The 24,226-nt window shown below is 38.2% G+C and overlaps 1 protein-coding gene across 3 annotated transcripts in view; it reads right to left on the bottom strand.

The window, feature by feature from the left end:
- The window catches only part of CTDSPL (CTD small phosphatase like), an 86,354-nt gene that overhangs the window by 33,241 nt on the left and 28,887 nt on the right, over window positions 1-24,226 (bottom strand). For all 3 annotated transcript variants that reach the window (XM_075044453.1, XM_075044471.1, XM_075044463.1), the window contains exon 2: window positions 3,572-3,726. In XM_075044453.1, the coding sequence (XP_074900554.1) occupies window positions 3,572-3,726 (155 nt within the window). The remainder of the gene's footprint in view (window positions 1-3,571; window positions 3,727-24,226) is intronic.

The raw sequence follows: 24,226 nt of genomic DNA, 5'->3' as shown, positions 1-24,226 counted from the left end.
AAGTCAAGTCACTAATTGAAGAACAGAAATTGAGATTTTAAATTATTCAGAAGAAAACAAAGAACACTTCCTTCTCCCAACACTCCGGCCCCTAAAAAAAGAACTAGCTGGAAGGTGTTGGTGAGCTGCCTGCTGCTGAGGAGGCAGGAAAAAATTAGCAAGGATTTCTTGAGGTTGAACATTGTGTGCTCCCAATGACACATCTGGCTTGGCATCCAAGCTGCAGACAGGCTGATATACCCACTGTAATAGATATTACATCTTAGAATACATCTTTGTGCTGCACTAAAAAGCTGTCGCATTTTAAGAAAAACAAATATAAAATAGTTTCAGTAAATACAAGTTATTATTGAAAAATGTTGTATTGAAACTACAGAGACAGGATGGACCATTCATTACCAGTATTAGAGTCACACTTGGACAAGCAACTGCCCTGTGAGTAGAAGGTTTAAAAATGAACTCAATACTTTAAGGAAGTTTTTGGGCTTTTTTGCCCCCTAATGGAACAGAAGTCAGCGCTGACAGACCCTGTTTATTCAAAACCATGCTCAGTTTGGTGTTTCTTCCAATCCTATGAAGGAGTGACATGACACTTGACTTGCCAAGCATAATGAAGTCACATCATTTGGTAAAATACTAAATGAAGTACTGATTCATTTGAAGCACCAAACTGATTTTTTCTAATACAGCAAAATAATAATAATAAAACCGTATAATGCAATTACTCTAAACAGAATTTCAGAACTGTGTTTTCAATTACTTTATAAAATACTCTTCCCTGCTTTCCCTTCTTTACAACAGATTAGCATTTAAAGAATTGAGACTCCTAGTTAGAAGGAAGTTAGCTTATCACATCAACTTCACCTTCAAGAATACTCCAGAAGCAACATAGAACAAATACTGAATTCCTGTAAGACCAGCAGAAGCTTTCTCCATTACTTTCCTTCCTCTGAAGTCTTTTGTCACCAGTTTTCATGTAACAACTCTACTGAACAGTAAAGACAGAAGGAAAGTATATCCAAGTCATTTTATACTAGTTTCTAATGGGAACTATTTAACATCGTTGTGCATTTTTCTTTTTCTATTTTTGAAGGAAAGGTTCACAACACATGAACTGACTGGGCCACAGTCAGAGGTCACCTGTGATGTGATAAGTAATTAATAAAACATAAAAAAGAGATAGCAGATATAAGTAAGTGACCATTTGAAGAGCAGCTCAACATAATTTAAACTATTTTAACCTGGCAGGCAGAATAACGCCAGAAGAGCTTTAAACAAACAGAAGAGGAGTTTAAGCAGTGTGTTGTCAGGCCTTCTTTTCTTTCCTAAAACAGGTAATTTTGTCATTCCTGGACATTTGATTTCACCAATTTACAAACTGAGGCCCACTGTTGAATGTACTTTCCCCCAACTTACTTATCACTTCTGAATCTAGACAAGATGCTCAGTGTAACTCGATCAAATTCAACCAGCCTGCACAGTTCTAAACCACAGCTCTCCTGGTAAAAAGCATTAGCCTGACAGCCTAACAATATACAAATATATCCAAGTCTTCAATGTTGTTTTTCTTTTTCAAAGTAATTTCCTACTTAAACTAACAATGTTAGCACTCAAAATAAAAACAGCATATAAAAACACACACAGAACTTATTAGTTTTTAATACTGCATTTAAAATAGAAATGTCACAGACTTACTTGCACTCACTGAAGAACTACCCAAAAGCTTAACTATACTTGATTTCTTCTACAAAGATCTGTATGCATCTGAGTGCCTTTCATTCTATTTGAAGAAAATGCACTCTTTAATAATTCTTTTTAACATATTCCTTGAACTTTTTTACTCTATTTAACTGTAGTCTGGTAATTCTATGGATTCTGTGATTTGTGTCTTGGGTTCTTGTACAAGTATTGCACAACTTCAAAACTGCTCACTAAGATAGCATAGAGTGAGGATGGAAAATTGTGTGTATATACATCCAATCACTCTCTCAAGGAGTAAGATACGTTTAGAAAGCAATTGTTTTACAAAATGCAATCTGAAAACTACTGACTCCAGACCATTTTAAATCATGTTTTCTATAGAAAAAACAAACTCTTCTTTTCTTTATGTTTTTCTTTCTAATGAACTCCCATTTTCTCTCAGCTAGCAGCCTCACTTTTGTCTCCTTTCCATTCCCTACCATCGTGGAAAGGGAAATTTTACTAGTTTCCCTTTCTTTTTGTTTCTCAGGGGAACACCCGCGTACATGCTACACACGACTCAGCTTTCCCTTCAGCACATCCAGGCTAGATTTGCCTCATTTCAGTCAAAACGTACATTGGCTAGCAAAAGAAGTCTAAAAATACACATACAATTCCTCCTCTTGGCAGAGGAATTTTCACTGCACTTTACCTCTGCATGAGCAGTTTCAGCATGAACTGCTGCAGTTCAGACTTTACCTCCACATGTATTCTTAAGTCTCCATCACTTTCATTTGCTTTCCTTTCCTCTCTCCCACCAAACAGCTCTTCTAATCTTTCTCCTGAGCTTTTCAGAATTCAAACATAACCAGAAAAATTCGAAACAAAATAAAATGGATTGGACAAGGTAGGTAAGAAATCAGCTGCATCAAATATGAAAAATTAGTGTGAAGTGCAAAAGGGTGAAAAGATAGAGACATTTCTATTTCTGCTATTATTCCTCATCATGGATACACCTATGTTTGTGATCCCTTAACATCCTGGAAAAGTGCAAGGGGAATGGTGTTTCGATTAAGAGTATAACACTAGCACTAGTGGAGTTTTGAGAGTGCTGAAAAACAACATGGTATGAAAAAGATGGTATTCTTGTGTTTGCTATATTGAACTGAAATTCTTCAGTTCATAATGCAAATGCTCTCAATAGTTATCAGATTTAAAAAGAACATATAAAATCATTTGTGTTGTGATTTTATGAATATGGCAAAGCAATATAATTACTAGAACTCAATGCAAGTAACATGCTGCTCTTACATTCAATGCTTTGAAGTCCTGAAAGTTTGTATCGATTAATTTGACTTAAGTAAACAAAACTTAATAACCTGGAAAAATGGCCAAAAGCTGATACCTCTGGACTAAGTGTGCATCAAATATAGGTGAATGGGTTAGAAAAAAGGTCCAAAGAATTACAGTTCTCCCCCTCTTTGAACTGTTTTTATGTCACTGAAAACCCTTTCAACTGACATTCAAAGAGGTTCCACTACGCTCCAGTGGACAGATTTTAATCTTCCTGCAGCTGGGAAAGAGAACGAGATGCTAGAGACAACTCCGCATTTGAAGTTTTATGAGAAGTCCACATTTTTTGGTGTCTTACTCAGGTTTTAAATGTTATTTGCTTACAAAATGTGTAGTGCCAATACCCTTCATGGAAAGGTTAGTTTTAAATTGCATCTGAATAGACAGTATTAGCAATTCACCATCAAAACATTAATTTCTTCTGTAACTCAATGTGTTCCCCATGTGGGAAACCTATTAAGACAAACCTTCAGAAGCGCAGAGTTAAACCTTAGTTACAAAAGATCCATATGAGAGCAAAATAAGATAAAAGCCTGACCTTCTGAAGTCCTCCATTCTCCTCCACCAAAGGAGGAAGAGCACTGGTGCTATTGGTAGATGGTGGTTCGACATTGTAGTCACGAAAGCAGCAGAATAAGGTGCTAAAGATACTTCGACTCCTCTGCTTCTTCAAGCTGATATTACATTGGGACACTAGGAAAAAAAAACAAACCAGCAGAAAAATAAATTCATGTAGCACAGTCCTAGTTTTCCAGACTACAATGACTGAATTTAAGGTGCATGGTTATTACCTCAGAAGTCCTTTTCAAGTCTTAAGATAACCTCACAGAAATTTTCCATCATATTGAGACACGCTTCCTTCCATTTCAACACATTTTTTCCCTTGTCAAACTCACACGGTGACGTTAGCCTATTACTAACCAATCTAGATCTCCGCACAATCAAAGGTCTTGCCATATTAAGACACTACATTGAGAGTTTTCCTAGAAATATCCAAAGTAGTTACTGTAGATGACATGAAATACCTTGCTGCTAAAATACGTCTCTGGACGGAGGAAGCAAACAGGACTGATCTAAAACAGAAGAGACGCAGTAAATGCCTACTGATGCCCACGCATATTTTCTAGCCAAATACACAACCATATGTGGAACATTTAAACTGCTGCAAGGGTCAGAAAAAGATCTGAGATGTTTCTGAGTTTCCTCTGTTACTGCTTGACAGCGTTGCTGGGGGACAAAAGACACCACACAGAGGCAGCATGGTGAGCTGCAACATTGAATGCAGGAACAAGTCTGGAGAGGGTGTTACTAAATAAAACAGGAGTCCTGGCCTTTCTTTTCAACTTGTTTGTCTACCAGGATGAAAAAAAAAACCCAACAAACTGGTAAAAAATTACATACAGCTCAATGAAAACAAGTGTAGCATTTTTAAAGACTAAAAACTGTAGATAAAAGCAACAGTTTGGAGAAAAGAAATGCACATAAGACATCTAGTCATTTCCCTAAGATTCAAACTCCTGAAAATTAGATCTTGAACACAGACATAAAAAAATAGTTGGAAAAAAGTTTAGAATATTTTAAGTAACCCTCGATTTGATCACCAAATATTTTAATGTTCTGTTGTTAGCTAGAAGTGTTTGTTTCCTACGTCAGAGTGCAATACCTGACAGATTTAGCACTCTTCCAGGGCAGGGACAGACAGGTGCACCCCTTTTCATCTTGGGCCTTTCGCGCAGCCCTTTTTCTTTGATGTTTATCTATCCCACTGCAACATATGGAACTGAATGCTATTGATACTCAACTTGTTAACATCACACGGCAACACAATGAGAGACAACCATGTCATCTGCATCTTGTAAATAACTGCTTTACCACAACTATTATCATGAATACTGCAAGAAACCAACCACCACACACCCCCTGCCAGAGACAGGCACTCCCCTCTGCCGTATTGCTTTACCTTAGCCAGGACCAACTTACCCTCTCCATTAAGCAGAGGAGTATCTTAGACTATAAAGATTAATGGCTTCCTTTTCAGAGTCAACAAATGATGCAATTTAAAATACATGCAAACAAGCCTGAACAAGTTATTTTTTATTCTTTTCTTCACAGCTATGCAGCAGCGCATATTAAGGTAGCAAACTTTAAAAGTTGGATTACACTGAGAAAAAAGGATGCTGTGAAAGTTGTAGCACCAAGCAGATTAATAGCTATCCATGCACTACATAGTTTATTTACATTCTGCATTAGAAGGAACAAAACACTCCTGCCATCCCAAAGTTAGAGGGTAAGTGAAAATCTTCCTAAGTCCCACTGCAAACATCAATATGTAATTCCCCATCTTTCCTCCTCTCTCAGATTATTAGGGAACTGCCACATACATCTACCTTCCTCCTGATATTACAAATATATCAAGTGCATCAAGGCAATTGGTAACAGAAATACAAATAATACAATTATTAATATATAAAGAAAATTTCAGTGAAAGAAGAGTTGTGTATCAAATGGAACACATCTCTCCTGGAAGACTTAATGGATACCATCACGCTCTGCAGTCAGAGGGTGTGCAGGTACACGCTTGTGCTTTGACAAGAAAGCCTCATGGTGCAGATTTTGAGTGAACTTCCAACCACTCTCTGAAAATATAAACAAAATCCTCCAATTCTGTACAGTCAGCATAAGCTAGACATCAATACTTTCTCCTCTCAAAGCACTTGCAAAGTGTCCAACAGTAATTTTCTGTTCTCCATATCGTATGTAATTCCACATTTACCAAAATATTTTTCCACCTTAAGGGAGTGAGCAATGCTCAGGTTCAGTTATTAGTTGCTATGAAGAGGAAAGTATACCCGTATCAAAAACTAAATGGGTTTTATAAACGTTCACCATTTACAAAGTGCTCAGATAACAGAATAAAGTCAGAATTGTGCACAGTTTTGTGCATGTCTGTGTGTTTAAGGAAGTGTTTCATTACTTTAAGGACTGAAACCAATCTAAACACTGCTTTTCAATACTCCAGTTAAACAGAAAACATATGCAAAACTCTGGCCTTTGGTGGTGTAAGTTACAGTAAAAGACTCATTCTCAAAATGTCACATTCTGTTTGCAACAAATTTGAAGAAACATGCCTTTAGAAATCCCCAAAGGATACTTGTGCAGCTATGAAGGACTTTTTCAAAACAGCACTCAAGAAAGCAAGCACAAACAAGTTTGTTGCAATATCATCCAGGCAAGGAGAACTCCTTTCTGACCTTAAACACTGAAATATGATGAAATTAGAATGGGAAGCGCAATGCTGTGTGCCCTGTTCCCTACAGCTAGTGCCACCAAAACCTTCCTAAGAATCTGTATTTTGTTTTTAGCCTCTACTTAAGAATATGACAGCAAATAATCACATTTGAATGCTTAAAATAGAAATGCTCTTACACAGCATTTATCATAAGCTTTTTTTTTCCTGGACTTTGTAAGGTACAAGAATGTAACATTAAACTTCATTCTGCAAACAATTTTTATGCATAAAATAGTCCTCCCAAAGCCAAGACTACAATTTATAATAAAGTCCAGTTTATATTCTAGGCTGGGTCTGAGGTAGGTCTTCAACACTGAATCCATTTCTATAAAGTTAATAAAAAGTTCGTGTTAAGCAAGAAAAACTAATTACCAAATGTTTGCATAAGAAATGTTGCACAGTACTTCTGAGCTTAGTCTTGGGGAGGTTAATGAATACAAACAGCATGCAAAGCAAAAATTTACCTAAACCACATCATGTTTGTCCCCAAACCTCGTAATGCTGAAGATCAGACAATGGATGGTCTGGACTCGCAAAGAGCCATATTAACAGATTACAGGATAAAGTCGCAAATTTTCAAGAGAAATTCTGCCCAGTAACAACTACAGCATTTAACGGAGAGGAGTGAAAGCAGGGATGCTGCATGGGCTCTGATGGCTATGGCTTTAAAAAGATGCATGTGGCCAAGAGATGCTTGAACTCATCTCTAGTGATTCCTCAAATCTGTTCGCATCTTGCTGCTCTGAGCAAGCCTTTCCATCAGGTGTGAATTACAGCAGTGTTTTTAAATTCATAACTTACAGCCTCAGCTACACAGCAGATCAACAGGAACAACACAACCATTTAAGAACTAAAACTTGTATCTTTTCTACCTAGAGGATAGAAAGAGGCAGTAAACAGAGCAAGTAGTCTAAATAAACATTCAAAAATCTCAGATAAAAGCTACTGCTTTGTTCAAATCTTTTAAGAATACTTGTTTTGCTTGATAAAACTACATTTGAAATCTGTCCACTCGTACTTCATGAAATATTTGTTCTAGGAAAAACAATCCTTTATGTTGTTTTTCATCTTGGCAATTTTGCCATTCATAATGTAGTGGTGTTTCAAATAGGTCTTTCCACTAATTTAGATGCTATTTTAAAGAGATCCGTTTTTTTTAATGATATATTATAGAGGCTTTACTGTGACTCAATAAATTCTAATTTCGGATGCAGTAAAGAACAGAAGTTCTCAAGTGGCTTCACGTGCCATGCTATATTAACACACACAGGTATTGCATACGTAGAAAAGATATGCACCATATCTCATTTTTAGCAACTATGACAGTGTTGTGCATCACAGAAAATAGTTTCTCCTTCCTTAGTGACACAGGACCACATGCAATACGTGTGCTGTTTGCTAGATTTGCTTTTCTTGAAGCAGTGACAGTACAAATGTAACAACTGTAACTCTAAAGGTGTAAAGAAGCATTAATACTGAATCACTACTATAAATTTGGGTATTCTGGATGCCAGCAAATTTTAAAGAGAAAAAAAGAACTGCAGAGGACAAAACTTGGCGCTCCTTAAAAGCCTATAGGTAAGCCCAGGCAGTAATGAAACTGGAATGGTAAGCTGAATTATCTAAACTCCAAGTCTGAGCAGCATCCAGCACAAGGAATTGAGAGGACTTTTTGTTTTTTTTTCCCCTCCATCTTTTGGGAGTTACAACCTTGATTTCCTATGACATCCACAGAAGTACTATACTCATTACCCCTATCACCACTGAATGCCAAAGACAACTTCAAGCGACCTTTTACATCTTGAACACTGCATACCAAACATATAAACACTGCGTACCAAAAAAGCCCAGGCAAAACAACTTCACAATACAAAAGCATGTTATCCATGAAAGCAGAGAAGACTGTAACCAGCAGGTATCTGCAGAAGAGTTGAAGAAAGGAACCACACAAGACCGGAGCAATACTTTACCTTACATCACCACCCCAGGTACACTCTAACTGCACTTCAAGGACCTCCTTACCTGAAGGCATCAACTGCGTATCTAACAGTCCGCAACAAATTCCTCTTTCATGACTTTGTCCCATCACATTTTGAACCTACACCAACTTTTAGAGGCAAAAATATCCTGTGGCAAGAAGGTCCACAGCTCGGTCAACAGTTTAGCTGATTTCATAACTCTGACCCTCCTTGTGTCTGATCTTTGTACCGTCTCTAATTCACATTTTTGAGCAGGAGAGAGACTAGAACCACACACAATATCCAGTATGAAAGAAGAGCACCATGAATTTATACACCCACGTAATGCTTTGTTCTCTTAGTTTTCTAATAATTCCTACTATCTTGAGTTTTACAACAACTGAACGTTGGGCTAATGTCATTTTTCAGACGATCTTATCAATAACACCAAGATCTCTTCATTAGCAGGTATTTCAGGCATCACAGCAAATATAAGCCAAGAATTCTTATCTCTTCCCATGAAGCAATCTTCACACCTATCTACACTTAATTTCATCTGCTACTTTAGAGACCAGTCATTCAAAATCCTGTTGCCTTCCTACAACTCTTCACAGTTAAGTTTTAAATCTATATACAGGTGCACATATATGCACACACATTCATATACATGCACAAATACACACCCCTTACCCTTACAAATTTTGTCACCTTATTTCCTTATTCCCGTTTCCATATGGTTTAATGCTACACTGAAAAGAAGACCGCACAGATCCCCGTGTAACTTCTTCCCCAGGGATCTCATGGAGGTCTGCAAGAGCCTTCAGCAAAGCAGTTTGTCAAATTATCTGAATTTCTAAAAGATTATCTGCAGACAGGGTCAGAAATGGGAGCACAGCTCTTCCTACCTAGGAGGGAAGTCCCTTTGGTGCAGATTTCCCCCGATTTGAAAACACAGTCTCACCTATAATTTCCAGATGCTATTTCTAATGACAAGCCTCATTGCTCGTAACCTGTGTGCTACCCGCTGCTTGCGGGTAAGTTAATTCTTGAATTGCCTGCAAGTTTCTGGAATCCAACAATGGTCCACAGAACTGTGCTTATTGAGGTCTTCTGGTAAGTCCTAACTGAACCCACAGCATTACTAAGCTGGGGGCGGGGGGGCGCACGGTTAAAGATAAAGGCAAGTTTTAAAATAAATTACTGCAATCACGTAAGCTTAGATGGAATATACACAACCATACTGGGTGGTTATACGAATAGAACAGGAAGAAAAAAAACCCCCAAACAACAAACCCCAAATATTACAGACAAATGTTATAATAGGAATTTATACAAGAGCATGCTAATCTACAGTATCTTTTCAAACCTTTCACTCAAACCATCCTTTGGAGGCAGAAGGGTTGTGCTGCTGTTCTCCCACCAGGACAGTTTCAACAGGAGCACAAGTCACGTAGTAAAGAAAAAGCTTTTCCCTCACGCCCTGTATTCTAAAAAAAGTTTAGTTCAGGGCTTCTCTCATCAAATTTTGCTGTAGTTGTGTGAAATTACAAAACCAGATTGTTGTGCAGCCTTTGTACAATAAACCCCTTGCTGCTGCAGGAAGCCACTGTGGGACGACTGGAGGGCTCCTAATCCAGCCCATCCCTCTGCAGCGCATGAGTGAGCTAATTACCGCTGATTTTTTTTCCTAATTAAATGAATGCAATAGCCAGTTCTCCCAAATAACATAAACTGGGTAATGAAGAGACTTTCTGTGCGCTTACAGATGAACTTGCTAAATGCAATAAAATGAACATCTGTGTATCGTGAGCTCTCTGCTAACAAGTTTGTTTATAATACAAAATGGAAAGACGCAAGTCAGAATAAAGCAGTATTAAACAAAGCCTTTCCTTAAAAGGAAGCAGTTTTGAAATTTGTACATGATTAGAGATGCACAATTTCTCAATCTTCTTAAGAGGCTGTATCTGATGTTATCAGAAAAATAAAATTTTATATGCTACACGACTCAAGCTAGAAACGGTTTATAACTTTACTTATACAGCTCCTATTTTTGTGATTTATTGACCAGGATAGAAATTATTTTACAATACTTGGTGCCAAATCTGCACGTGATGCCCATATAACTTTGGTTTTAAATGCCATTTGCAGTTTATCATCAAAAGGTTTAGTCTTCCACATACACTTTGCAGAAAAGATAGGAATAACAGCACTGTCACATACCTGAAACAACCGCCCACAACTGGTCTAAGCTTCAAACATGTACAACCCAAGCAAATTGTTCTGTTTATATTCAGCATGACATACCCCAGATTATCTTCATTTCAACTGAAGCTGGCAACTTCTCTCCCCCAAAAAACATAATTAAATAAACTTAAGGTTTTGCTTTTTCCACTGCATTATTTCTTTGAAGGGAAGGATCCCCGACTAGTTTAGTGAAAGAAAAATATTTCCAAAACATTTAACTCCCCCTCCCCACAAAACCCTTTCCCATACACTGCATTAGTAATCTGCTCCGAATGGAGCTCATCGCATGGCTAGGGGCCAAGAAATAAAAGCTTAAATACGTAACACAGGTGTGGACATGGAGGAAAAATAACCAAGTAACTTATTTTTAGTTTTGAGATAATCTCTTCTTTATTTCACTTTAATCTATTTATAGTAGGTCACTGCACTTGGATCTCAAAAAATGTCAATATGATTTATGAACTTTTAGGAATTTTAGGAGAAACTGAACATTAGTCTTATTAACCCACTCCATGATGTTTTGGAAAACAAACTCAGAGGTTGCACCTGTATGCTAACATCAAATGGTTACACAAGAACAGCTTGTCTCATTCAAAGAGAAGTTATCTAGTAGATATCAGAACACTACAGTTTGCTTTCCATACCTGTGAAAGTCCTATAAAAATATACTTTCATGTAGTACCTAGGACAAAAGGAGAAAAATCATCGGGATGAATGTTAATTCAAGACAGCTAAAGCGGTACAAAGAAAAAACAGACCTCTACCTAAACAAACAAAGCTTTGGAAATGTTTTTGTTGCAGCAGCTTAAAGCAAAAAACTTCTTTTACCCTACATAAATTATTTATTACAGTCCTCAAATCTGGGTGGATTAAATACCTGCTGTTGGTTACTGGATGCTCATTTCCTAAGGATCAAAACTAGTGAAATTCTGAAGTCACTTTTTTAATACACAACTGAGAACTCAGCACTGCTCTCTGTACAAGGCTGTGATGCATCATGAGAAACAGCTAGTAAATGTTAAAAACAGCTACTGTACACAGAAGCCTCTTAACTGACAAGCAGGGATAAGAAACCATGAAAAAACTCAAAACAGCACAAAAACCCAACGGATCGCAAGGCAAATTCCAAAACCATAAAGCAGTTGGTACACTTCAGTTTGCACACTGAGGTTTGGTCGGACATACATATAAATGCAGGTTATACCTTCATATGTGTCAGCTTCTCTCATAAGCTATAACTTAAACACCTGAGCTGTCTTGCAGTGTTGCAGTATTCAAAAAGCTAGGAGGGTTGCTACTAGGAAATACTACATTAAAAGAAATGCATCTGTCAGAGCCCAACTCCTTGCATTTATTCAGCTCAAAGACTGAAGGCAGATCCACTGCTTCAGGGGCATCCACATTTCCTAATGAAGCTGAGAAGTTAAAAACTGTTTTAACAACCTAATTAACCTACTGAACTACGTTCTGAGTGAAATACCTTCAAGTTCAAATTAAACAGCTTAGATTTTGGCCATCTCCTTTCCTGCTCCAGTGCTTGACAAGCTAACAGGGCTACACCGAGACCACTTCCAATTTCGAAAAGCAGCACATGTAGATCTGTATCTCCAAAGGACTGAAAAGTAGGTCTCCTTGTGATCCAGGAAGGAACTAATTAACACTTAGCACTTTCATTTTTGTGCCTGTATCGCTTGCCGCTGGAACAGCCAGGGACAGAAGATGGATGAGAATACAAAGGAGAAGTTAGGAGATGTCCACCTCCAGTGGCACTCCAGTAACTCCTCCAGCAAAACGAGCCAGGGAGCTGCTGTACCTTTGCCTGCTATGTAAAGAGCTGGACATCATTAAAACAGGAGGCAAAATGTGCCCATCCAGCCTTACCTGGGTTCTCCTCTGAGCCCGAGGAGAGCCCGAGCTGTGCTCAGTACCTGTCCTGCGCTGGCATCCATCCACCTGGTCAGCACGTGGCATCGTGGGAGAGAGCATCAAGAACCGAGGACCAAAGGCCCGTAACGGGGTGCCCTGGTCTTCAAGGCTGACCTGTGCACGCTCGCTTTCTTTTCACATAGGACTAACTAGCTGCTGAACACACTAAAAAAGGTGCTACAAGGATATACGACCTTTTTTTTAAATGTGTATATGCACACGTATATGCATAGGCACACTGTTCACAGTTGGACCTTTTCCTAGTATTGGCTTTTTTTGAGAAAAGCCACAGCACTTCATACGTTCCAGAGGTGCCTATGGATATAAAATCTCAAAACACAGATCTGCTTAAAAAAATAACTAAAATCAGTAAATAAAATAAATAGCTAGCCACACCCCACAGCCACTCTTCCATCAGCTGGTGGTCTGAAATGGTAACAGAGCTGCCCCACGTACAAAGGACCAGAACCACTTGAAAAAAAAAAGATAAGAAAATTAAAAGAAATAAACCCCCTCATCTCACTTTCACACCTCACACAAGGCAAGGTTGCGGCACCGGAGTTTAGTGTTTGTTGGCAGAAACGATCAAAGTTTTTTTCCTTTTGCTAAAACAAAGTATTTCCCTTCTGAAGTAAAACTCATGCAATGCAAAAGCGACGCTTCAAAACAGCTTAAGGGCAAAATAAGATACAGCAAATAACACAAAAGTAGCTCCAGTACCAAAAGATTACTACCGTTTTTAACTGGATGGAAAACGAAGCTAACTGAACCCCGCAGGCAACGTTATGGTGATATATTATGCTACAAAATAAACGTAACTATTTGCAGTGACATTGTGGAGCCATCTCTCCATACCTATAGTGCTTCAGCAAGTTTAATGTTTAGTCCCAGCCACAGTAATCTATAATAGTGTAGAAGCAATATCCATAGAATCTGATATATTTAAAGCAGTAGCGCACCATGAAGATTCACTTTAAAAAATACATTTTCTGTAAAAACAAAAATTAAAAAAAATAAAATCAAAGCATTTCAGAAGCTGCAGCATTTCTTCATTGTTTGAGCAAGGACTGAGCTGCTCAATCTGGAGATTTTCCCAGCGCCGAGGTTTGGAGCGGCAGTTGAACAGGAAATACTGCGCAGTCTGTGCATGCATTACATTCCTGTCCCACCCCGAGCGGGCGGCCAACAAACAAACCTTTCTTCTAGTAAAAGGGGGGGGGGGAGGAAAAAAAAAAAAAAAAAAAAAAAAAGAAAGAGAGGAAAAAAAAAGGCAGACTGCACAAAGTTCACCAGCAGATGTGACCTATGAATCCAAACCGGCCTTTTCTGCTGATAAAAAGAATTTGATGCATTTGCAATGTTGGTGTAACGTCACGGTTTTTTGAAGCTGCATCAGCAAAGACCTGGAAGTTTAAAAGATGCAAAATCTGCAATGCTGAGCTGCTGCAGGGTGCTGTAAGTGAGCAGTAATTGCACATGTCAGAAGGTTTATTTTAAGAAGGTTTTGCCAAATATTAGTAGCAGCTTACAATCAAGCTGCAACAGTCAATCAGAACTGAATTTGGTACAGCAAAAAGACCTATTCACAAAAAGGGGGATTGTCTTATTTCATTTTATGTGCAGCACTAATGAACAAGGACTCAGCACTTAAGTTTGTCTTCAACCGTGAAGTAACAAACAGAATTAATAACCAGAACATATGTTCGTGTATCTTGACTCTTTTGAATTGCTCCCAGGTTGGCCTCTTAAATCCTGGAAGACATTTAATAATAATTTGTTAAATACTTGGGAGGGAAGGCAAAGGAGAAACAAACAAATGGAAACACGAGCAGCACATGGGGTCAAAATGGCAGTATCTCAGAGTTTGTTAGTCATGGCTGATACCCTCTGGCATTGGAAGAGGATTAGAGTCAAAACGGCAATGAAGCAAATGTAAACAAGCATGTGTTTATGGAGCAAAAATATGTACAGTATCCGATCTGCTCTGCCTTGGATTGTGCTTACATGTAACATGGTGGGAAAGGCAGAAAAGAACAACTCACCAAATGCCAAGTAGCTAAAACACAGGAAAAGAAGATACAAGCAAGCAATGCACGGGCATCTGAAGCCATCACACAACCAAAGCAGTTAACAGTTTTCCCCAAACGTTAATTTAATTAAAAGCTGGTATAATAAAAAAACCAGTCTTTGAACCAATGCTGATTACACAAAAAAAGAGTGAAAAACAAACTAAAGAAAAGCACTTTTGCAGAGCGTGTTTTCTTATTACGCATGGCATGAATGTACAGACAGACGGACACTCACACATGGCACAGACACACACACACACACACACACACACGGTCTCTGCAGCCCCTGCCCGCAGTTTCCTTGAGGAGTTATACCACGAAATCAGTATGAAGTTACTGAAGAGCTGTAAAAGCCCCTTCTTCAGTGCTCTACAGGCACCGTGCAGTGTATAAAACACCAAGCCACCCGTCTGCCGCACATATTTTCTCCAATCCATTAATTTTTCAAGTCAAAGTGTGATCCAAACCGAAAAAATATTGTCGAGCACCTTATCTACGATCGGCTCATTTCAAGTTTGTTCTGTTTAATAAATAAATGTTTGGGATTTTTCCCCCAATGACCAAATTCACAACCTGAGGTTGTGAAATTAATCTGAGTTTCTTTCTGCCTCCTGCCGCAAACAGGTTGACTCAAACATAGGTGACAGCTTTGGTACTCTTTTTTGACTTGTAAAAAGTATGAGACAAGTGGTTCACGAACCCCAAATGTAGAAGAAATTCTGCTCTCTTTCCTCTCAAAAATACTACCATACCTCCAAACCAAAGCCTTACCAAAACCTTGCTCATCTGAGGAGAGTAAGCTTAATTTACTTTTCCTAAATATAGCTGTAAGACATTCCCATAGAGACAGCAAAATTCCCAACTGTACTTTTTTTCAGCAAATACTTCAGTAAGACATCAAATCTAAAGTATTAGTCTATTTTTGCAGGCTTTCTCATCTCTTTCCTAGGTACAGCTCTTCTCTAACAGACTCATCTCACAAAAATACTGTTAAGGGGTGCTCCCTTGCAAGGAAAAGTTTTGTTTCTCCATTTTGCCTCATGAATTTTTCATTCACTCCCTAGGGATATTTTGGGACAGATATTCTCATTCCTGCCAGGGAAATTGCTCATCCAAAGATTGCTCCCCAAAAGATACATCCCTAATAGTAAAAATCAAGCTAGGACACCTTTTTTTTGTAGCTCCTTTGATGCCTATTTCCAATTACCACTTATTTCTCCAAACCCTTTGCTATTTTGTGGATATTGAGTGCAGTTCTCATAAAACATCCACTCTGCGAGAAAGTACACATTTAAAACAATGGTGTTTCTGGTAACATGTTTTATAGAACCAAAGCCAATTAAATCATGTAATTTCTGGAAAAGACTCTATCTTAATGGAGTAAGGAACATGCATGGCTACTTATGAAATATTTACATTCTTTCTTTGGAAGAAAAACAGAAGTTGTGTAACTTCAAAAAGACATTGACTTTAATAAGAGATGTAGTTTTCTGGACCAATTACTGTTTTTCCTCAGTCCTCCCTACCCCTCCCCAAATTTCTCTGTATTATGAAACCCAGATACAAGAGAAGAAAGAGGAACCCCACTCATTTGGAAGAGGAAACTTTCTCTAAATCACTGTATCATCTGTGCTTCGGTCACTAACATAAACTAAAACTAATAGCTGTTTCTAACAACTAAAATTGCTCTTGAAATCAAGTTACAGCCAGCATACCGCTAATATCACTTTAGCAGGTTATTTGAATCCAGTGTTTCTGCGAGCAAAATTAAAACATCAGATTTTGATTATAAATTTAATTGTTGCATCTTTAGTTGCAGGGATTTCTCAAGGAGTAGTCCAGAAGACACTTGAGTGTATCTGCTGGGAAAGAATCTGACTTAGAGGAATTGTTGCCAAAGTAATTTCTCTTCCAGCTTCAGCTTCCATGGAGTAGATTTTACCCAACCTTAGATTACCCTTCATAAATTCATTTTTTTTAAAATACTTGCAATATTTATGGACATGTAATACAAATCCATCTTACAGAGAGAAAAATGTTTATAATTTTATTTGCTGCTTTTTTTCTTCAAGCTGTTGCACGTACCCTCACCAGTTAAGCCAGAAAGAATTTTGATGAATTTAAGTTTTCAGTAAGATCTACACATACTCAGTAACTATATTAAATCTAAAGTAATTACAACATCAAGCACTGCGGGTTTCCAATTAATGGAAGTGTCACCTGCAGAACAGCAACACTGCTAGGTATCTCTCACAAAAATTTTAAGCTGTAGTTCATCTTTCTGTAACAGAGCATCTATTGCTACACTCCTAAGAGGTAATTAAAAAAAAACCATAAAAGCATATTGCAAATTCTCATTAATAATTTGCTAAAATACCTAGCATTGCTCTGGTGAAGTATGAGCCCTCTCTCCTTGGCTTTTAAACTCCTCTTCCCTGGGGTGTATTTAAAAAGGCCAGTAGGATACAAGCTGTCATTTTTGAAAGACAAGTGTAATGCACTCATATTAAGTTTAAAACATCTAAATGTCTATCCGAATCCTGATCAACTATAACCCCCCGCCCCGACTACAGAGGAAGGAACAGCCAAAACCAATATACATCTGACATTATTTTAAAATGTTTAGTAGTCTGATACAAAGATTTTTATTGCCCCAGTGGCTGGGTATGCATGTTGTACCTAAACACAAAGCTGAACTAAATAACAAAACCACCTTTAAGAAAACGTTTAGCTTCCCTCATTCAGCAAGTCCATAATTTAAATAAAAAGTAGTATTTCACATTAAGAATTAAAAGGCCTGAAATGGTAACTCAACAGTCCTTAAGGTAATTCAACCAATATCAGCAACGAGTGTAACAGCATGGACTGCAGGTACTGCTTGATATTAAGTGTCTTTTCAACTGATGCCAAGAAATAAATAGGAAAATAATCATTCCTAGCTTCTTCTATACTTTGGACTCAAGAGTATCTTACCCGTTCAGCATTCTCAGACCATTAAAAGCAGCACATTCCCACCTGGAAATATGATTTTCAGAAAGCTAAAACTAGACTAAGAATGAAACAAAAGATATAGGAAACTGCAAGTTTTGTATGATAAAGTTACTACAGTTTTGACAAAAAAAAGCAGTGAAACTTGCTCAACTTCCAGCAATTCCTTCCTTTCTAGAACAAAACCACAGTTTATTGCCTGTTTAGAAATTCAGATGATAAAAAATGAAAATGAATTAATTTTTCTTATTCCATTAAGCTTAACAGGAGGGGAATTTTTAAAAAGCATTTCAGGGCCTTAGACAAGTACTTAGATGCCTCTACCTAGCTGACAGTTCAGCTGCAGGTTGGAACAGCTGCAGACACGTTTAATTGCTTCTCCAAACACCCAGAACATCAAGTACTTTTGACCTATTTGAAATATCCTAAACTTTGTACTAAAAGGAATACACACAATTTAATAACCATGCTTTAACTTCTAACAATCCTGTAAAGCAGAAAGCTACCCACTTGCTATTTTACATATAAGCCATGAGAAAGCATGAATAACTGACCACTGTGTAATAACTGAAGATGTTAAATAACCAGTGTCTTCAGGACTGCAAGTTTGGAGAAGTTAAAAATAAACTGTTTCCTTAATTCTACCAGGAAAAAACAAAAACAAAAACCAAACCAAAACCAACCAACCAACCAGTATAGTAACTTTTTGTTTTTTACTGGAGCAAAAATGATGACATTTGTAACTACACAGATACATTCTTGTCCTGGTTTTGGCTGGAATAGAGTTAATTTTCCTCCTAGTAGCTGGTACAGCATTGTGTTTTGGATTCAGTATGAGAAGAATGTTGATAACACACTGATGTTTTCAGTTGTTGCTAAGAAGTGTTTACTCTAAAGTCAAGGATTGTTCAGCTTCTGATGCCCAGCCAGCAAGAAGGCCAGAGGGGCACAAGAAGTTGGGAGGGGACATAGCCAGGACAGCTGACCCAAACTGGCCAGAGGGGTATTCCATACCATGGGACGTCATGTCCAGTATATAAACTGGGAGGAGTTGGCCAGAGTGGGGCAGATCGCTGCTCAGGAGCTAACTGGGCATCGGTCAGTGAGTGGTGAGCAATTGCATTGTGCATCACTTGTTTTGTATATTCCAATTCTTTTATTATTATTATTGTAATTTTATTATTGTTATTATTACCATTATTAGTTTCTCCCTTTCTGTTCTATTAAACTGTTCTTATCTCAACCCACGAGTTTTACCTTTTTTTCCATTCTCTCCCCCATCCCACTGGGGGGGGGTGTGTGTGCGTGAGTGAGCGGCTGCATGGTGCTTAGTTGCTGGCTGGGATTAAACCACAACAATTCTACAAAACCCACTCCTTCTATCCCCAAACAAAGGCCATATATTGGTCTTATCAAAGGTAGAATGAAAGAAGGTAAAAATAGCACCTGCACCCATTAACAAAATTAAAACTCTTTCCTAGCTTGCTTCTTCAGGATGTGCCTTTGTGCTAATTGTAAGAGATAACCAAGGCATGATGCAACAGAAATTACTGTAATTTTACAGCTCACCCAGGTCCCAGCCTCTCTCCACCTACATTCTTGCCCAAGCTGTTTATGCAGAACACTTCCAGATCAGCTGGTCTCTGCCCAATCTGGCAAAAAAAAAGCTGTTTTCCCTCATCACTGATGCAGTGGCGAGGGCGAGCAGTTTATTTAGTATATAATGACACAATACTATCCCCACTCCTTTGCATCCTTTTCTTTCTTTGGATAAGAGAGCCAGACTTTTACCATTTGCATTAAACAGATCCTACTGTCCTGTTGTCCTTGGCACTAAAGAAAGCCAGGTCTTGCAGAGCACTTACTCTTCATCTCTTAGGGAGGCAGGATCCTTGTCTAATTACCAGCACTTCTAATAGCAGAGGTCCCAATTAGGCTCAGGGGAGAGAAGCAGCTGATGATCTCATGCAGGAGCCCAAACCAGATGACCAATCCAGTACATTTACTGCACTTAGCTTAGATGGAAAATCCCAGGCATATGGACCCATAAATGTTAAATCATATTAAGTCTATGTCTACGTATCTACTCAAGCACTTAGAAGGCCATCTTTAGGATTTGCCCCTTCGCTTCTCCCCAAAATAATAAGCTCTAACCTTACAGAGCCCCAGCCAGGACCGACACTCAGCATTGCTCCTCTTCAGTTATTTCCACGCTCTCTGCGCAGCTCTGAGTCGGACTTTGCCAGTTTGCAGTTAAGATGCCTGCACCGGCTCTGCAAGCAGGTGTTCACACAACAAACCCCCCTTCTATGTGGGTTGTAACTCAAACTGAGACGGAAGAGGGGACAGCAACAACAATTTCTAACCGAAAACTGTACGGGTGCCTCCGGGATACCCGGCTGCGTGCAGCAAAACTTGCATTGAGAAAAGCATTGCCTAAGACAGTCGCACCTGCCACAGCTGTGTGAGCTGTTTATCCTAATAGCTTTAAAAGTCCCTTTTGGCCAGAATAATAACTGTTATGTCCTGTACTGTAACACAGCATAAGCAATTTTAAAAGCTTTCTTCTGGCCACTGGATGAGTGCTATCAGTTTGGGCAGAGCCCCTCCCTGCCCATTTAGCTCCCTCTGCCCAGCCTCAGCATATTCAATGAATTACTAAAATCCAAACAGACTTCTGCATTTGAATTAATCTCCCGAAGCTATACAGAGCTAAAGCAGAAAAGCATTGTATGCGATTGCATGCCTGCTGCAAATCAAGATAAATATCTGGCACCTCTCCCACTCCTACATAACCAAAAGGAGGAGAACAAATAGCTGCATATTGGCTTCATTACTGCCTTTCTTATGTATGGACTCATACTTTTCTTGGGGACATAGGAAAACATGACAGGAGAAATGCGTGACCAAATGCAATTTTCCCAGACCAAAATTTAACAAAGATCAACAGTACAAATCTGGAGCTAACTGTTGCAGTACTACGCAGACTTTCTCCTTTATGCTGAAGAACTCTACTCCAGTAATATGTGTGCAAGAACAAAGGCACGAGTCCCCTCCCATGGTCCCAACACAAGCAAGCAATTTCAGCACTGCAAAATAAACAAAGTAAGGTCCGGTGTGTTTAAGACACGCACTGCCAAAAAACTCCTGCCAAGACCCAGAGAGCTGGTAGTGGGAAATTTCTGGGTGGTAATGGGTCTCCACACAGAACAGAACTATTATTTTTTTTGTTTGTTTTAATTACATCATTATAGCTCTGAAGTAATTTCTGTGGATATTCTCCTTAACCTCCTGGTAGCTCAGTCATCAGCCCAGCTGACCACAGGCAGTATTCACGTAGCCAAGCTGATAAGCGCTTGCAGGGCATAATTCATCTGATTTGTCTACACTAGAACCCACCCTAAAAATGCCAATTTTTTTTCTTCCCTCCTCTGAGAGTTGCTGATGAATAGCTCAGCTGTTTATATTGCAAATATTTACAGATAGGGGAAAGATCACCATCCCTCACTCACATCACTGCTTTAGTCTTTCCTGTAACTCAGAAGAGTTGGCCAAGACCAGAAACAATCCATCAAGCTTGCTTATCCTAAAAATGCTGCAAAACAGCTCCCTCATTTAATCCTTCTGCTCCTCTACCCGTATCAATGCAACTATTTCCTAATCACCCCGAACTATTAATCTGCACATCCAAAATACAAATGGAAAATGTTGTTCTTATGAAAACCAACCCAAAACACAGGACTAGGGCTTAACACGAGGTTCCTCAACAAGGCTGAATCAGGAACACTGGACATCAAATACAGCCTCCTGCCCCCCCAGTTTGCTGCTTAATGTACCCCAGCTTTCAGGATTCCTGGGGACTCCACCAAGTTTCCCGTGATATGCTGCAACAAAAATGCCGTGGTACAGAAAAGTCTGATGACACAACATTTCATGGAAGATTATTTGCTCAAAATATTACATGGACCAGCTCGAAGACCACAACGCAATTTGCAAGGGAAAGAGCTTACACAAACAGGGCAAAGCTTCTGGATGGACTTTCACAGCAGTTTTTTTTCTCCACTCTTCCTCCCTCTTTTTGCCAAGAGGTGAAAATGGAAAGTTTTTTCATACAGAGGATGCCTTGGACACTGAGTTACGCAGTACCTAAGCAAGCACATTATCCACAAAACATGTTTGGGTTTTTTTCCCTCCTTTGAGAAAATTCAGTTTTTCAAAGATCTTATCTAATCAGCTAGTGCACATTTATAGGTGAGCCCAAGCGCTGAAGAGGCCGTTTCATCCCTTCCTTTAATGAAGGATGAACACAATTTCCAAATACCTTCTTCGACAAGCCACACGTTAAAACACGTTTCACCACCATCCGATAACAATGCAAGGTAATTACAACACCCATGTAATGTTTGTACCTGCTTTCTGGCCACAGGTTTTAAGTTTCCCACTACCTTCTTAAGTCTTCTGTTCAATCCCAAAGATAGGTGTATCTTCATGAATAATGTTAAAAAATTGCAAGTTTTACAAATCTGTGACATTCCTCCTACTCTTCTGCTTATGGTACAAACATCTGTATCAGCCTGTGCTTTATATCACTGGAAATTTCATAGCAAACATTAAGAAATGTGGCTGGAAGTGAATGTGTAAAAAAAAAAAAAAAAAAGCTAGAAATATGTAATTTCTCTTGCAACGGCAAGTTTTGGATACCCCCATTAAAAGGAAAGACAATACAAAAATCCAAGTAATACCAGAAAGTACTAACTGCTGCAAGTGACAACTGGGGACATGGAGTTGAGGTTTCCTTAAAACTTTGGATCAAGTGACAAAAGACAATACTGTATCGTACTTCTTAATAGGATATATGTACTGAAAAGCAAAGAGAAAAAGGTCAACCCCACCAGTTAAGACAACCAGTTAAAGTCTAAAGAGAACTAGATTCACTTTTCTGCTCTACTCTGCATTTCCCCTTTTTTTTTTTTTTTTTTTGATAAGTGGCTTCATACGTTTTGTGCCATAGTTCCTTGTCTATAGAACAGCTTTTTAAACCCAGAGTAAAAAACACCTACAAAACATTTCCTGCTTCATTTTTATTCTTAGGTAAGGCACACACACAGCCTTTCACTAGGAGCTTGGGGCTGAATATATATTAAAAATTGAGAGGTGCTCATATAATTTAATAGTAAGGTCTAGAGGAATACTTAGCTTGTAACATCCTGACTTTATTCCCTTATCACAGGTAGCATAAATTCCTGTAGTGCTATCACACACTGTTTTATCCAACATCTAGAAATTACTTTAACTGTATCTAGGAAATACTTCACATTTAAGTAACAATTTCAGTTATGCCTTCCACAAAATAGAATTGTGATGTTTGGATATTACTAATTACAGATATTTTTCCTATTAATAAACTAATTGTTGCACAAGATTCTAGTAAGGCAATAGAAAAATGTATCTTGAGAGTTCTTTTCTAAACATGCAACTTGGTTTTTTTTTTTTTGTCCTTGAGTCATTTCAGGCGACTTAACAAAGCATGATCTAGGAATGAGAAAGTACGCTGAAAAGTACAAATGAAAAAGATCACTAAAAATGATGTCACTTGGCTTATACTTCTTGTTTATAGTGATAATACAGAAGAAAATAAAATTACAAACATAAGTTTGCACCAGGTTTAAAATATTCCATATTGAAAGAATTTAGTGCATTACATAATGCTCAATAGCTTTAAATGTTTCTCTAAATTCCATTTACGTGCAATAGATAGAAAAGCTCACACACATCTTGCCTGCCTTAATAAACCAACAGCATATACATATATGCATGAATACATTGCATGCATATGCACACATCTGGAAAAGCTAGCTTGAAAGTCGTATAAGCAACAAAAATATGTAGCCCAGCCCTGTATCCAAACCAGAGAGGTAATAATTCTTAGACATGGAGTTTAAAGCAACCTCAATAAACAGTCACTCTGTCATTCTAAAAAGCATATTGGAACTAGACATTTTTAGGAGTTGAGTTCCAGTAATATTGTACAAATTATTCAATGATCCTATCAGCTTTTTTTCAACAAAATTCTGGTTTCTTTTCCCTGAGGAAATTCCAATAGTATTTGCACGCACAACTCCAGTATTAGCAAGAGTTAGAGTCCTTTACATTTTTTTTTCCTCCATACAGATAATGTATTCTTCAAGTTCATTTCCACTGAGGGGAGGAAAAAAAGCTTTCAGCTTTGCTTTTCCTCATGAATAATACATTAAAAATTTAATATCAGAGAACAAATCTTCTTTTTAAGCCTGCAGAAACAGTAGTACATTTGCCCTATTACTCTGAAAAGATTCATGTCACATTTAAATAAGGGTAAACCATAATCTCCTGTTTTCCATAATTAAGCTGTAACAAAATATTTCACCATTTATCAGACCAATTCTAAAACAAAACTGTACAGCTTTACAACTGCCATCAAAAAAGATAATCACTTACCGTATCCACAATAAGGAGTACAATACATTTTTGTCCATAACTCAGTGTTATAATCTGAAGTGGAACAGATTTTCAGCCATTCATGAAAACTGATTTGTTTACATGAAGGAGACAAGAGAATCCTGATTTCAAGTAGGCATCTGTAGTCCACATCACTAATAGTATATATAAATAAAACCAAATCCCACAAGCAAAACCATTTACAGCAGCAAAAATTATGTAAGAGAGCAGAGGGAGCAAAA

The sequence above is a fragment of the Buteo buteo genome, chromosome 2 (genome assembly GCF_964188355.1).
Source record: "Buteo buteo chromosome 2, bButBut1.hap1.1, whole genome shotgun sequence".
NCBI classification, from domain to species: domain Eukaryota; kingdom Metazoa; phylum Chordata; class Aves; order Accipitriformes; family Accipitridae; genus Buteo; species Buteo buteo.
The sequence above is the reverse complement of the archived record's forward strand: the minus strand, read 5'-3'. Positions and strand labels throughout refer to the sequence as shown.